Here is a 16,518-nt window from a genome sequence, read left to right on the forward strand (position 1 = left end):
GCAAGTTCGGGATTCAGGACTGGATCCTTCTAACCACGGATGCAAGCCTTCGGGGCTGGGGCGCAGTCACTCAAGGGGAGACCTTCCAAGGAAGGGGGTCAATTCTGGAAGTCGGCCTACCAATCAACATTCTGGAATTAAGAGCTGTTCTTCAGGCGGCCCATCTTCTAAAAAATCGGGCCATTCAAGTGCAGTCGGACAATGTAACAACAGTGGCTTACATAAACCGACATGGCGGAACGAAGCGCAGAGCTGCAATGTTAGAGGTGGCAAGAATCCTCCTCTGGGCAGAAAAACACGCGTTGGCGCTGTCAGCAATCTTCATTCTGAGATTGGACAACTGGGAAGCAGACTTCCTCAGCAGACACGATCTCCATCCAGGGGAGTGGGGTCTCCATCCGGATGTGTTCAAAGAAGGAACAGACCTTTGGGGATTACCCCAAATAGACATGATGGCCTCTCGTTTCAAAAAGAAGCTTCGGCGTTATTGTTCCAGGTCGAGGGACCCACAGGCAGTTGCAGTGGACGCCCTGGTGTCTCCGTGGGTGTTCCAGTCAGTGTACGTGTTTCCACCACTCCCACTCATCCCAAGAATCCTAAAGCTCATAAGGAGAACAAGGGTTCAAGCGATCCTCATTGCTCTAGACTGGCCGAGAAGGACTTGGTACGCGGACATTCTGGATCTACTACCAGAAGAGCCAAGGCCTATTCCTCTTCGAGAGGACCTGCTGCAGCAGGGGCCGTTCGCCTATCAAGACTTACCACGGCATGGAGGTTGAACGCCTGATACACGCTTGATGGCATGGAGGTTGAACGCCTGATACTAGCTCGGAAGGGCATTCCGAACAAGGTTATTCCTACCTTGATACAGGCTAGGAAAGGAGTAACGTCTAAACATTACAATCATATTTGTAAAAAATATGTGTCTTGGTGTGAGTCCAAGAAGTTTCCTACGGTGGAGTTTCAACTGGGACGGTTTCTCCTCTTCCTGCAAGCAGGTGTGGATATGGGCCTGAGGTTGGGATCAGTAAAGGTCCAGATTTCGGCCCTATCCATTTTCTTCCAGAAACAATTGGCTGCCCTCCCTGAGGTTCAGACCTTTTTGAAAGGAGTCCTGCACATCCACCCTCCCTTTGTACCGCCTACGGCGCCATGGGCTCTTAACGTGGTGTTGAAGTTTCTCCAATCTGACTGGTTTGAGCCTCTACAAGATGTAGAGGTCAAGTTTCTTACGTGGAAGGCTGTCACTTTGTTGGCCTTAGCTTCTGCTAGACGTGTGTCGGAGTTGGGGGCTTTGTCATGTAAAAGCCCATACTTGATCTTCCATGAAGATAGAGCTGAGCTTCGGACACGTCAGCAGTTTCTTCCGAAGGTTGTGTCGCATTTCATATCAACCAACCTATCGTGGTGCCAGTTGCTACTGACTCCTCAAATTCTTCAGTCCCTGGATGTTGTAAGGGCTCTGAAGATCTATGTGATGAGGACTACTCATCACAGAATATCGAACTCTCTGTTTGTCCTGTATGATCCAAAGAAAATTGGGTGTCCTGCTTCTACACAGACGATCTCTCGCTGGATCAGGTTCACTATCCAGCTTGCTTATTCTACGGCTGGATTGCCGTGTCCAAAATCTGTTAAGGCCCACTCTACTCATAAGGTGGGTTCTTCCTGGGCGGCTGCCCGGGGTGTCTCATCGTTACAACTTTGCCGAGCGGCAACTTGGTCTGGGTCTAACAAGTTTGCTAAGTTCTACAAGTTCGATACTTTGGCCTCTGATGATCTGAAGTTCAGTCAATCAGTTCTGCAGGAGCCTCCGTGCTCTCTCTCCCGTTCTGGGAGCTTTGGTACATCCCCATGGTACTAATGTGGACCCCAGCATCCTCTAGGACGTAAGGGAAAATAGGATTTTGGTTACCTACCGGTAAATCCTTTTCTCGTAGTCCATAGAGGATGCTGGGCGCCCGCCCAGCGCTTCATTTTCCTGCAACCGTTATCTGGTTCAGTACAACTTTGTTTAGTTGAGTACTGCATTGTTACTTGGTAAGTAATGTTTCAGCAGTTGCTGAGTTTTTCAAGCTAGTTAGCTTGATGTGCCTTGTACGTGTGAGCTGGTAAATATCTTGCCACTATCTGTGTTAAATCCTTCTCTCGAAGATGTCCGTCTCCTCGGGCACAGTTTTTAGACTGAGTCTTATAGGAGGAGCATAGAGGGAGGAGCCAGGCCACACTCTCAAACTCTTAAAGTGCCAATGGCTCCTGGTGGACCCGTCTATACCCCATGGTACTAATGTGGACCCCAGCATCCTCTATGGACTACAAGAAAAGGATTTACCGGTAGGTAACCAAAATCCTACTTTTTCCATTCGTTCTTGTCTTAGAATCAACAGTTTTGTATCTGCTCGCTTATAAGAGTGCTGGGGTTTTGTAAATTCAAGATAGAAGAATACTATCTGCGCAACTCCTTGTGTAGCACAGGCAAGAGAGAAAAAAGGTTTAGAAGAGAATAGAAATAAATGTGCAGCCGTTGAATAAACTAAGACCCTTACTAGTCTGATTTATACAAATAAATGAGGCTCTTGGCGCAGCATTAGTAGGGGGATTATAGAAGAAATAAGGAAGGGGTTTAAAGAAGAATGCAAGAAAGGTTGTATAAAATAAATTACAAACACATTTAATCTCAATAAATTTGGTTTACAATCATGAGCATTAATATAGCCAAGAAAAATTCACAGAATGCATAGTGTAGATATAGATATATAGATATATATATATACACACACACACACACACACACACACACTGTCCAATAGTGCAAAAAAAGATATATAAACATATTAATGTTCCATATAAAGCATGTAATAATGCTATGAGGTATGTTCTTGATTGGCGGTGATTGTCCCGGGACCTGATATCGCATGACATATTGGGGGTCATTCCGAGTTGTTCGCTCGCTAGCTGCTTTTAGCAGCATTGCACATGCTAGGCCGCCGCCCTCTGGGAGTGTATCTTAGCTTAGCAGAATTGCTAACAAAAGATTAGCAGAATTGCTACTAAATAATTTGCAGTTTCTGAGTAGCTCCAGACTTACAGATTGCGATCAGCTCAGTCCATTTAGTTCCTGGTTTGACGTCACAAACACGCCCTGCGTTCGGCCAGCCACTCCCCCATTTCTCCAGACACTCCCGCGTTTTTCCCTGACATGCCTGCGTTTTTTTGCAAACGACAGGAAAACGCTGAGTTACCACCCAGAAACGCCCCTTTCCTGTCAATCATTTACCGATCAGCAGTGCGACTGAAAAGCGCCACAGAATCCACAGCAAAACTGCTAAATTTTTAGTTAAATAACTAAGCGCATGCGCCCTGCGTGCCTTGCGCATGCGCAGTTTGCAACAAATCGCAGCATAGCAAAAATCGGCAACGAGCGAACAACTCGGAATGACCCCCATAGGCTCAGTACCAACTGGTTTAATTCACAGGTTAAAAAATTTATAAAAGATATATATATATATATATATATATATACACACATGTGTATATATATATATATATATATATATATATATATATATATTTTTTTATTTTTTGTTATAAATTTTTTATGAACATACATAGTGTTTTTTACAAGAACAAACGAAATATGATATGAAGAGGTTAAAATTATTGACCCACAGCAAGGACCAATCAATGAAAGGTTCTGCATATATAGGATAAAGTATTGTGTGTGACACCTATCCCTGACAAAGGGGGGGAAACGTGTTGGGAGCATCACACACCAGTCAGCAACCTGCGCTGACCACACCCCCCCGGAAATTGTGAACCTGAAAGCTGTAGGTTTGCGTTCCAAGCCTGCGTGTCAAGCAGTGCAAAAGAATACTACAGCTCTGGGAGGCAGTCGGCAGCACCGTAACTACGTGTGTGCCAGGTGTGCCTGGCACACAGCGCAGTTGGCCTGAGGGCGCAATGGCCAGTGGCTTGTAATGAGTCAAATTGACTCATTACAAGCCGCCTGTTCTGTGCTGTGTGCACCCGTGCGGCGCGCTTGTGGAGAGCAGCAGCACCGGAGGCAGGGAAGAAGGAGGAGGAGGGAGGGGGACTGGAGCCGCAGCAGCGCTATGTCATCGGTAGTAGCGCCGCTGCAGCAGTCCACTTCCCTCATTCCAGCATTCACAGCGGCGGCCAGCCAATGCGGAAGGAGAGGGGACTGCTGCAGCGGCGCCTCTACCAATTACATAGCGCTGCTGCGGCTCAAGTCCCCCTCCCTCCTCCTCCTTCCCCCCTGCCCGGGATCTGCCAGCACCGAGGAGCCTGACTGCCAGCGGAGAGAGATGGTAAGTATCTCTCTCTCTCTCTCTCTCTATTCTGTCTGCCACAATGTGTAAAAAGGGGGACTGGCTGCCGTAATGTGTAAAAAGGGAGACGCTATCTGCCGTAGTGTGTAAAAAGGGGGACGCTGTGTGCCGTAATATGTAAAAAGGGGGAAGCTGTCTGCCGTAATATACGGTGATTGTCCCAGGACATGATATCCCACGCCAAACAGGCTCAGTACCAACTGGTTTAATTCCCAGAGAAAATCCAAAAGAATAAATATAGAGCCCTTCTATAGTATTACTGCTGCTTCCTTCACCAAAACTTAACAGTACTCACGACTAGCCCCTTCTTCCATTCAGGTGGGAAGTGTGCGGCAGTGTTAGGTGGCAGTAGTACGTGGTGATAAGCGCTTACACAGCATTAGTCCTCCTCTGGCTGGGTCCACGACTTTTCTCGTGCTTCCATCCTCAGCTGGAGTCGACTGCCAGTGCCGTAACTAGGCATTTTAGCGCTGTGTGCAAGAAACCGCATTAACGCCCCCCCTCCCTCCCCCATGCAAGGCAGGGGCAGTGCGGGCCGCAGGCGCGTGAAAAATATATAGGGGCATGGCTTCATGGGGAAGGGGTGTGGCCACAAAATAATACCATTTCATACTACGGTGCTAAGTAGTCTCCATTATTCAAATTATGCTGCACAGTAGCGCCACTACACCAGGTAGAGCCCCTTTTAGATGTTACGGCAGCCAGTCCCCCTTTTACACATTACGGCAGACAGCAACCCCTTTTTACACATTACAGCAGACAGCGTCCCCCTTTTTACACATGACGGCAGATAGCGTCCCCCTTTTTACACATTATGGCAGACAGCGTCCCCCTTTTTACACATTACGGCAGATAGCGTCCCTTTTTACACATTACGGGAGACAGTGCCCCTTTTACACATTACGGCAGGCAGCATCCCCTTTTCTCTAACGTCCTAAGTGGATGCTGGGGACTCCGTAAGGACCATGGGGAATAGCGGCTCCGCAGGAGACTGGGCACATCTAAAGAAAGCTTTAGGACTATCTGGTGTGCACTGGCTCCTCCCCCTATGACCCTCCTCCAAGCCTCAGTTAGATCTCTGTGCCCGAACGAGAAGGGTGCATACTAGGGGCTCTCCTGAGCTTCTTAGTGAAAGTTTTAGATTAGGTTTTTTATTTTCAGTGAGACCTGCTGGCAACAGGCTCACTGCATCGAGGGACTAAGGGGAAAAGAAGCGAACTCACCTGCGTGCAGAGTGGATTGGGCTTCTTAGGCTACTGGACATTAGCTCCAGAGGGACGATCACAGGCCCAGCTTGGATGGGTCCCAGAGCCACGCCGCCGGCCCCCTTACAGAGCCAGAAGGCAGAAGAGGTCCGGAAAATCGGCGGCAGAAGACGTCCTGTCTTCAACAAGGTAGCGCACAGCACTGCAGCTGTGCGCCATTGCTCTCAGCACACTTCACACTTCGGTCACTGAGGGTGCAGGGCGCTGGGGGGGAGCGCCCTGAGACGCAATAAAAACACCTTGGATGGCAAAAAAATGCATCACATATAGCTCCTGGGCTATATGGATGCATTTAACCCCTGCCAGAATCCATAAAAAGCAGGAGAAAAGTCCGCGAAAAAGGGGCGGAGCCTATCTCCTCAGCACACTGGCGCCATTTTCCCTCACAGCTCCGTTGGAGGGAAGCTCCCTGTCTCTCCCCTGCAGTCTCTACACTACAGAAAGGGTTAAAAAAAAGAGAGGGGGGCACTAATTAGGCGCAGTATTAACTATACAGCAGCTATTAGGGGAAAAACACTTATATAAGGTTATCCCTGTATATATATATAGCGCTCTGGTGTGTGTGCTGGCAAACTCTCCCTCTGTCTCCCCAAAGGGCTAGTGGGGTCCTGTCCTCTATCAGAGCATTCCCTGTGTGTGTGCTGTATGTCGGTACTTTTGTGTCGACATGTATGAGGAGAAAAATTATGTGGAGACGGAGCAGATTGCCTGTAATAGTGATGTCACCCCCTAGGGGGTCGACACCTGAGTGGATGAACTGTTGGAAGGAATTACGTGACAGTGTCAGCTCTGTATAAAAGACAGTGGTTGACATGAGACAGCCGGCTACTCAGCTTGTGCCTGTCCAGACGTCTCATAGGCCGTCAGGGGCTCTAAAGCGCCCGTTACCTCAGATGGCAGATATAGACGCCGACACGGATACTGACTCCAGTGTCGACGGTGAAGAGACGAATGTGACTTCCAGTAGGGCCACACGTTACATGATTGAGGCAATGAAAAATGTTTTACACATTTCTGATAATACGAGTACCACCAAAAAAGGGGTATTATGTTCGGTGAGGAAAAACTACCTGTAGTTTTCCTGAATCTGAGAAATTAAATGAGGTGTGTGATGATGCGTGGGTTTCCCCCGATAACAACGGATAATTTCTAAAATGTTATTGGTATTATATCCTTTCCCGCCAGAGGTTAGGGTGCGTTGGGAAACACCCCCTAGGGGGGATAAAGCGCTCACACGCTTGTAAGGGCTCTACTTTTGCCTGAGATGGCCGCCCTTAAGGATCCTGCTGATAGAAAGCAGGAGGGTATCCTAAAAGGTATTTACACACATACTGGTGTTATACTGCGACCAGCAATCGCCTCAGCCTGGATGTGCAGTGCTGGGTTGGCGTGGTCGGATTCCCTGACTGAAAATATTGATACCCTAGATAGGGACAGTATATTTTTGCCTATAGAGCATTTAAAAGATGCATTTTTATATATGCGTGATGCACAGCGGAATATTTGCCGACTGGCATCAAGTCTAAGCGCGTTGTCCATTTCTACCAGTAGAGGGTTATGGACACGTCAGTGGTCAGGTGATGCGTATTCCAAACGGCATTTGGAAGTATTGCTTTATTAAGGGAGGAGTTATTTGGGGTCGGTCTTTCAGACCTGGTGGCCACGGCAACAGCTGGGAATTCCACGTTTGTACCCCAGGTCGCCTCTCAACATGAGAAGACGCCGTATTATCAGGCGCAGTCTTTTCGTGGACAAGCGGGCAAAAGGTTCCTCTTTTCTGCCCCGTGACAGAGGGAGAGGAAAAAGGCTGCAGAAATCAGCCAGTTCCCAGGAACAGAAACCCTCTCCCGCCTCTGCCAAGCCCTCAGTATACGCTGGGGCTTTACAAGCAGAATCAGGCACGGTGGGGGGCCCGTCTCAATGAATTTCAGCGCGCAGTGGGCTCACTCGCAAGTAGACCCCTGGATCCTTCAGGTGATATCTCAGGGGTACAAATTAGAATTCGAGACGTCTCCCCCTCGCCGTTTCCTAAAGTCGGCTTTACCGATGTCTCCTTCTGACAGGGAGACAGTTTTGGAAGCCATTCACAAGCTGTATTCCCAGCAGGTGATAATCAAGATACCCCTCCTGCAACAGGGAACGGGGTATTATTCCACACTGTTGTGGTACCGAAGCCGGACGGCTCGGTGAGACCGATTCTAAATCTAAAATCTTTGAACACTTACGTACAGAGGTTCAAATTCAAGATTGAGTCACTCAGAGCAGTGATTGCGAACCTGGAAGAAGGGGACTACATGATGTCTCGGGACATCAAGGATGCTTACCTTCATGTCAAAATTTACCCTTCTCACCAAGGGTACCTCAGGTTTATGGTACAGAACTGTCACTATCAGTTCAGACGCTGCCGTATGGATGGTACACGGCACCCCGGGTCTTTACCAAGGTAATGGCCGAAATGATGATATTCCTTCGAAGGAAGTGAATTTTAGTTATCCCTTCCTTGGACAATTCCCTGATAAGGGTAAGATCCAGGGAACAGTTGGAGGTCGGTGTAGCACTATCTCAGGTAGTGTTGCGGCAGCACGATTGGATTCTCAATATTCCAAAATCGCACCTGGTTCCGACGACGTGTCTTCTGTTCCTAGGGATGATCCTGGACACAGTCCAGAAAAAGGTGTTTCTCCCGGAGGAGAAAGCCAGGGAGTTATCCGAGCTAGTCAGGAACCTCCTAAAACCGAGCCAAGTCTCAGTGCATCAATGCACAAGGGTTCTGGGTAAAATGGTGGCTTCCTACGAAGCAATCCCATTCGGCAGATTCGACGCAAGAACTTTCCAGTGGGACCTGCGGGACAAATGGTCCGGATCGCATCTTCAGATGCATCAGCGGATAACCCTGTCACCAAGGCCAAGGGTGTCCCTCCTGTGGTGGTTGCAGAGTGCTCATCTTCTAGAGGGCCGCAGATTAGGCATTCAGGACTGGGTCCTGGTGACCACTGATGCCAGCCTGCGAGGCTGGGGAGCAGTCACACAGGGAAGGAATATCCAGGGCTTATGGTCAAGCCTGGAGACATCACTTCACATAAATATCCTGAAGCTAAGGGACATTTACAATGCTCTAAGCTTAGCAAGACCTCTGCTTCAAGGTCAGCCGGTGTTGATCCAGGCGGACAACATCACGGCAGTCACCCACGTAATCAGACAGGGTGGCACAAGAAGCAGGAGGGCAATGGCAGAAGCTGCAAGGATTCTTCGCTGGGCGGAAAATCATGTGATAGCACTGTCAGCAGTATTCATTCCGGGAGTGGACAACTGGGAAGCAGACTTCCTCAGCACGACCTCCACCCGGGAGAGTGGGGACTTCACCCAGAAGTCTTCCACATGATTAAAAACTCGACAGGTATTGCGCCAGGTCCACGGACCCTCAGGCAATAAGCTGTAGACGCTCTGGTAACACCGTGGGTGTACCAGTCAGGGTATGTGTTCCCTCCTCTGCCTCTCATACCCAAGGTACTGAGATTGATAAGATGGAGAGGAGTAAGCACTATATTCGTGGTTCCGGATTGGCCAAGAAGGACTTGGTAACCGGAACTTCAAGAGATGCTCACGGAGGATCCGTGGCCTCTACCTCTAAGAAGGGACCTGCTCCAGCAAGGACTCTATCTGTTCCAAGACTTACCGCGGCTGCGTTTGACGGCATGGCGGTTGAACGCCGGATCCTGAAGGAAAAAAGGCATTCCGGATGAAGTCATCCCTATCCTGATCAAAGCCAGGAAGGATGTAACCGCAAAAACATTATCACCGCAATTGGCGAAAATATGTTGCGTGGTGCGAGGCCAGTAAGGCCCGACGGAGGAAATTCAACTGGGTCGATTCCTACATTTCCTGCAAACAGGAGTGTCTATGGGCCTGAAATTGGGGTCCATTAAGGTTCAAATTTCGGCCCTGTCAATTTTCTTCCAAAAAGAACTAGATTCAGTCCCTGAAGTTCAGACGTTTGTAAAAGGGGTACTGCATATACAGCCTGCTTTTGTGCCTCCAGTGGCACTTTGGGATCTCAATGTAGTTTTGGGTTCCAAAAGTCACATTGGTTTGAACCACTTAAATCTGTGGAGTTAAAATATCTCACATGGAAAGTGGTCATGCTGTTGGCCCTGGCCTGGGCCATGCGCGTGTCAGAATTGGCGGCTTTATCCTGAAAAAGCCCTTATCTGATTTTCCATTCGGACAGGGCGGAATTGAGGACTCGTCCTCAGTTTCTCCCCAAGGTGGTTTCAGCGTCTCACCTGAACCAACCTATTGGTGGTGCCTGCGGCTACTAGGGACTTGGAGGCCTCCAAGTTGCTAGACGTTGTCAGTGCCCTGAAAATATATGTTTCCAGGACGGCTGGAGTCAGGAAATCTGACTCGCTGTTTATCCTGTGTGCACCCAACAAGCTGGGTGCTCCTGCTTCTAAGCAGACTATTGCTCGTTGGATTTGTAGTACAATTCAGCTTGCACATTCTGTGGCAGGCCTGCCACAGCCAAAAATCTGTAAATGCCCACTCCACAAGGAAGGTGGGCTCATCTTGGGCGGCTGCCCGAGGGGTCTCGGCTTTACAACTTTGCCGAGCAGCTACTTGGTCAGGAGCAAATACGTTTGTAAAATTCTACAAAATTGATATCCTGGCTGAGGAGGACCTGGAGTTCTCTCATTTGGTGCTGCAGAGTCATCCGCACTCTCCCGCCCGTTTGGGAGCTTTGGTATAATCCCCATGGTCCTTACGGAGTCCCCAGCATCCACTTAGGACGTTAGAGAAAATAAGAATTTACTTACCGATAATTCTATTTCTCATAGTCCGTAGTGGATGCTGGGCGCCCATCCCAAGTGCGGATTGTCTGCAATACTTGTACATAGTTATTGTTACAAAAATCGGGTTATTATTGTTGTGAGCCATCTTTCAGAGGCTCCTCTGTTATCATGCTGTTAACTGGGTTCAGATCACAGGTTATACGGTGTGATTGGTGTGGCTGGTATGAGTCTTACCCGGGATTCAAAATCCTTCCTTATTGTGTACGCTCGTCCGGGCACAGTATCCTAACTGAGGCTTGGAGGAGGGTCATAGGGGGAGGAGCCAGTGCACACCAGATAGTCCTAAAGCTTTCTTTAGATGTGCCCAGTCTCCTGCGGAGCCGCTATTCCCCATGGTCCTTACGGAGTCCCCAGCATCCACTACGGACTATGAGAAATAGAATTATCGGTAAGTAAATTCTTATTTTTACACATTACGGCAGACAGTCCCCCTTTTTACACATTACAGCAGGCAACGTCCCCTTTTTACACATTATGGCAGACAGCGGCCCCTTTTTTACACATTACGGCAGACAGCATCCCCTTTTTACACATTATGGCAGACAGCGCCCCCCTTTTTACACATTACGGCAGACAGCGTCCCCCTTTTTACACATAATGCTGTGCCAAGAGCCTCATTTATTTGTATGAATCCCCAGCTTGGGCTGACTAGTTGGGGCATGGTTGATCTTTTGTTTCCCCATTTTTCCAGGACCAGGACTAGCTCATAGGTACAGGGCTGGTTATAATTTTGGGGGTGAACCCACACATTTTTTTTCTAATCTTTAAATAATTAATTACACTGTAATCTTTAACTATTTCACTACACTGTAACACACAGAAGCAGTGCAATTGCAAAGGACAGTTCCCTAGATAAGAGCTGTTCTTTGTGATGATAGAACTTCTGGATTTATGACCCAGGATTCCTATCTGTGCATGCTTTGGCTGATGCATGAGCTGTAAGGTACACTGGAAGGTATCCAATTGGATGCCTCTCAGTGAACTTTGTGATAAGAAGCCCATAGGCTTCTATTTGGCAATGCCATCTACAGATGCCATTGCTTACCATTTCCAAGGATCCATTCCATAGCATGGTGCATATGAGAGATGTGATCAGACCTCTGAAAATGCATTTTTAGCTTTGATATGTCCCGTCCACAGTGAGGTTTATACAGCTCATCATTCAGGAAGAAATGCATCTGTTTTCAAATGCTTTTTACGCCTTGGCTTTTGAAGTGAAATGTGTCCAACTCTATATGAGCCCCTATGAATGCATGGGAAATGTAGAAAAAGCTAACTGTACAATTTATACAGCACACACTCTTTCTATAATCCGTTCGGATGATGATTGTTTCATTTGGACGTTTACATTTCATCATATACTTTAACAACTTTCTATAAAACAATCCGGTGTAATGTGTGTGGTCAGCTTAAAGAGGCAAGTAACTCAGCTTTAATGACAATATATTAAACTGACAAAATGCAGTCCTAATGTGGTTAATATCAAGAGGAGAATTCATTTTAGAACTGTATAGACAATCTTACAGATTCCAGAACGAGTGTAGTCTAAAGGGTGCGGAGTGACATTAGAAAGTACATTAGAAGTTATATTTACACAGCGGTGGCTTTTCAATTATGCCACTTGTCAGCGGTTCAGGCCATAGGACAGTTGGGAGGTCATTAGAGGCTGATGTGTGATATCTATGCAAAGGTAAATTGATGTCTGACCTATAATTAGGTTTATATACCTTTTTATTTTGACTGAATTAGCATATATTCTTTGCAATTTCTGTTCTTGTCATTTTTGTAAGCACTGTATAATTTGCTTTTCATCTAAATTAACCTAGAAGTTGTGAAGACGATGAAGGATAGCTAGGTCTGGGTAACTGCAAAGTATATAACTGTTTGAGTGCTTGTCAGAGAAGTGATAACCCTTTACTACCAGGAAGCATAGGGGGTAATTCAGAGTTGATCGCAGCAGCAAATTTGTTAGCAGTTGGGCAAAACCATGTTAACTGCAGGTGGGGCAGATATAACATTTCAGAGGTTGGGTTTAGTTATATTGTTTCTGTGCAAGGTAAATACTGGCTGCTTTATTTTTACACTGCAATTTAGATTTCAGTTTGAACACACCCCACCCAAATCTAACTCTCTCTGCACATGTTACATCTGCCCCCCCTGCAGTGCACATGGTTTTGCCCAACTGCTAACAAATTTGCAGCTGCGATCAACTCGGAATTAGGGCCCTCTTTCCGAGTTGATCGCTCGCTAGCTGCTTTTAGCAGCAGTGCAAAAGCTAAGCCGCCACCCTCTGGGAGTGTATCTTAGCTTAGCAGAAGTGCGAACGAAAGGATCGCTGCGCTGCTACAAAAAAAAATTGTGCAGTTTCAGAGTAGCTCGAGACCTACTCCTAGCTGCTAGCTTGCGATCACTGCAGACTATTTAGTTCCTGTTTTGACGTCACAAACACTCCCTGCGTTCGCCCAGCCACGCCTACGTTTTTCCAGCCACTCCTGCGTTTTTATTTGGCACGCATGCGTTTTTTCACACACTCCCCGAAAATGGTCAGTTACCACCCAGAAACACCCACTTCCTGTCAATCACTCTGCGGCCAGCAGTGCGACTGAAAAGCATCGCTAGAGCTTGTGTAAAACTGCATCGGCTTTTGTGAAAGTACGACGCGCGTGCGCAGTGCGCCCCATACGCATGCGCAGAATTGCCATTTTTTGCCCTGATCGCTGTGCAGCGAACGAAAGCAGCTAGCGATCAACTCGTAATGAGGGCCTAGGCCCCTAGAGCGCACTAAGCATGTGCATATGTGAGTAACTTAAGTTTCACCTGGGACCTGAACTGTTTTACTGAGAGTGGTGGCAGTGGAAGAATAAAGTGGATGTGAGAATACTGTTGTGGAATACTTTAGCTAAGCTGTACCTGAGTGAGATAATGAGCTCTGAAGTATTGAAGTAACATTCATAGTAGGCACTCACTCAGTTGCTTATGTTCCTGATAATTGAGGTCTGTCAGTGTTTGGTATGGGTCGTTGGGTCGACTCAACTTAGGTCGACAGTCATTGGGTCGACCATGGAAGGTTGACGTGCAATAGGTCGACATGGTCACTAGGTCGACAGGTCGACACGGGTTTTGGGACTTTTTTGTGTTGTTTTCTTCGTAAAGTGACGGGGAACCCCAAGTAGTGCACCGTGTCCCCTCGCATGGCTCGCTTTGCTCGCCATGCTTCAGGCAAGGTGCCTCACTCCACTACCGCTGCGCTTGCCACTGGTTACCATTCCCAATTGTAGTCCACGTGGATCGTCAAGTATGAAAAAGTCCAAAAAATTAAGAAAGAAAAATTGTGAAAAACCCATGTCGACCTAATGCATGTCGACCTTCAGTGGTCGACCTAATGACTGTCGACCTAAGCTGTGTCGACCTAACGACCGTATCCCGTCAGTGTGAGTCAGAGGCAATCTGCCACTTATTAAATAATGACAGTATATGTGAAAAAAAGTGAACAGTACTGTAACTAAAATAAACGTTGCTCTAATGTAACAGAAAGGCTGTTTTGATGACCATAGAATTTCATTTTGACTACTTGATAGAACATTTGACGGGCTACTGAGACTGTAGATAAACGTTTACATCATGTCCAGTACTATTCTTACCATGGAAATGATACTATTAAAGTCATTATAATTGTTGAAATTAGTTTAGCTATTATATTATATATTAAGATACTATAAATATTCAAATCCTATGCCTGATTTATATTTTAGACTACATTTTGTATTAATTCTGTGCTTGCTGTCTTTATACTTTATACTTTTTATTTTAGTCTAGAGAAAAAGACTAGAGCTTGAATCCCTGGGGTAATTTGATTCTAAAGGAAATACTATTATTTTAGGCTACATAGACAGTTGAATTATGATTATTATTGATATTAGTTATTAATTTATTTTGTCTCATTTCTTAGCTGTATGTGAGGAGGACTGTAAACATGGCGAATGTGTTGGACCAAACAAATGCAAATGTTTCCCTGGATTCACTGGAAAAAGCTGCAGTCAAGGTACAGTATATAGGGTTGAATCAACAATGTATGTGGTTAAAAAAATAATATATGTTTAATGTTTTGCTATATTTAACTATGGGTCAATAGGGATAATTCCAAGTTGATCGCAGCATCAAATTTGTTAGCAGTTGGGTAAAACCATGTGCACTGCAGGGGAGGCAGATATAACATTTGCAGAGAGAGTTAGATTTGGGTGGGTTATTTTGTTTCTGTGCAGGGTAAATACTGGCTGCTTTATTTTTACACTGCAAATTAGATTGCAGATTGAACACACCCCACCCAAATCTAACTCTCTCTGCACATGTTATATCTGCCACACCTGCAGTGCAAATGGTTTTGCCCAACTGCTAACAAATTTGATGCTGCGATCAACTCGGAATTACTCCGAATGTCTTGACAACTTTCTCCTCTCCAGGCTTTTCCTAGAGAGGAGATGCAAATGATCACTCGGGGCTCTTCACTTCATTAGGCCCCTACCCCCACCAATTATGTCATATTGCCCCCTCAATACGGACACACGATTCCTGGTATTATCCTCCCTAGCCTGCCCACTTTACCCACTCTTCTGGGGGTCCGGAGGATAACCTAAAAAATTGTGAATCTCCCGGAGCTTCCAAGAGGGTAGGTAACTTTGGTGAATATCAGTTATAGACTAAATTGAGTCCATGGCAGCTGCAAGGACACTTGTTCAAAAATAAAAAATTATATGTAGTAAGTTCGGTAGTGCAGTTTAGAAAATTAACACGTCTGGTTGGTTGGTTGGTTGGTTGGTTGGTTGGTTGGTTGGTTGGTTGGTTGGTAAAAGCACATTTGGCGTTGTTAAGTTACATATGTATGAGTTCTGATAAGTGTCTCAGAGTTACATAGTGTAAGAAAGAACATAATAGACTAATCGTAGGTTGTACTGATGGCCATGCTCCCTCTTTTTGCACAAGAGAGTAAATGGACCAGTGCTATTCTTTCTTTTGTTACTGGACCATTTTAAGATGCATGTGGCTAGAGATAGAGCACCTTCTTACTACAAGAATTTACCCTGGTCACACTGTTTCAAAAGATGTGTTTGTTGATCTTATGGAAGACATTGGAGTTGATTCCGTTCACTTGCCTCTGTGTTGCCACACAATGTAACTAGTTACCAGCCCGTCAAAATGATGGAACAACAATCCTGTAATGTCAGCGATGGTGGCTGTGTACGTCCGAGCGGAGCAACAATTCAATTGCTCTGTCGGAAACCTAGTGGACGCCGACACGCAAAACACTTGCATTCCCCCCGTAGAGGTGTTAGCCTTTCTTATATAGGATTATGGTAGCTCCAGACTTGCTGATTTTTGTTAGTAGCCCCACAGCCCTCGCGACTATTTGAATTGACCCACATTGTCTTGTACACTTATGTGATTATGTTAGTGACTCACAGATAGAATTGTATGTGACATTGTCAGTATCATTGGGCCTAATTCAGACCTGATCGTAGATGGGCTAAATTTAGCACATCTACGATCAGCTTCCCTGACATGCGGGGGTCCGCCCAGCACAGTGCTAGTCCGCCCCGCATGTCAGGCCTTAGCCCGCCGCACAAGTACAAAAGCATTGCACAGCGGCGATGCTTTCGTACTTGAAGAGTAGCTCCCTACCAGTGCAGCTCCTGTGCGTTGGCAGGGAGCTACTCATCGCTGTCCGGGTCACAGCGGCTGCATGTGACATCACGCAGCTGCCGCGGCCCGCACCCCGCACGGTCCAGGCACGCCTGTATTGCCTGGATCGCGCCCCTAAAGCGGTGGCCAAACGCCGCTGGCCCGCCCCCTTCTGTCTAGTGACCGCCGCAGAGGCGATCGCAGGGCTGAGATGGCCGTCAGCTGTCTGGAATGCACAGCAGCGATCAGGTCTGAATTAGGCCCATTATGTAAGTAGGGGAATGATGATAAGTAGCAATTCACAGAGAGGATGATAGGAGACGGAGCAGGATCCGGCAACAGCACAGAGCAATGAGCCACCTGTTAGAAGTTGGTGGT

At 46.9% G+C, this 16,518-nt stretch overlaps 1 protein-coding gene across 3 annotated transcripts in view; it reads left to right on the plus strand.

The window, feature by feature from the left end:
• Positions 1–16,518, plus strand: part of EGFL6 (EGF like domain multiple 6) — a 475,748-nt gene that overhangs the window by 68,294 nt on the left and 390,936 nt on the right. For all 3 annotated transcript variants that reach the window (XM_063953516.1, XM_063953515.1, XM_063953514.1), the window contains exon 3: positions 14,414–14,506. In XM_063953516.1, coding sequence (XP_063809586.1) covers positions 14,414–14,506 — 93 coding nt within the window. The remainder of the gene's footprint in view (positions 1–14,413; positions 14,507–16,518) is intronic.

Source organism: Pseudophryne corroboree, chromosome 2 (genome assembly GCF_028390025.1).
Source record: "Pseudophryne corroboree isolate aPseCor3 chromosome 2, aPseCor3.hap2, whole genome shotgun sequence".
NCBI classification, from domain to species: domain Eukaryota; kingdom Metazoa; phylum Chordata; class Amphibia; order Anura; family Myobatrachidae; genus Pseudophryne; species Pseudophryne corroboree.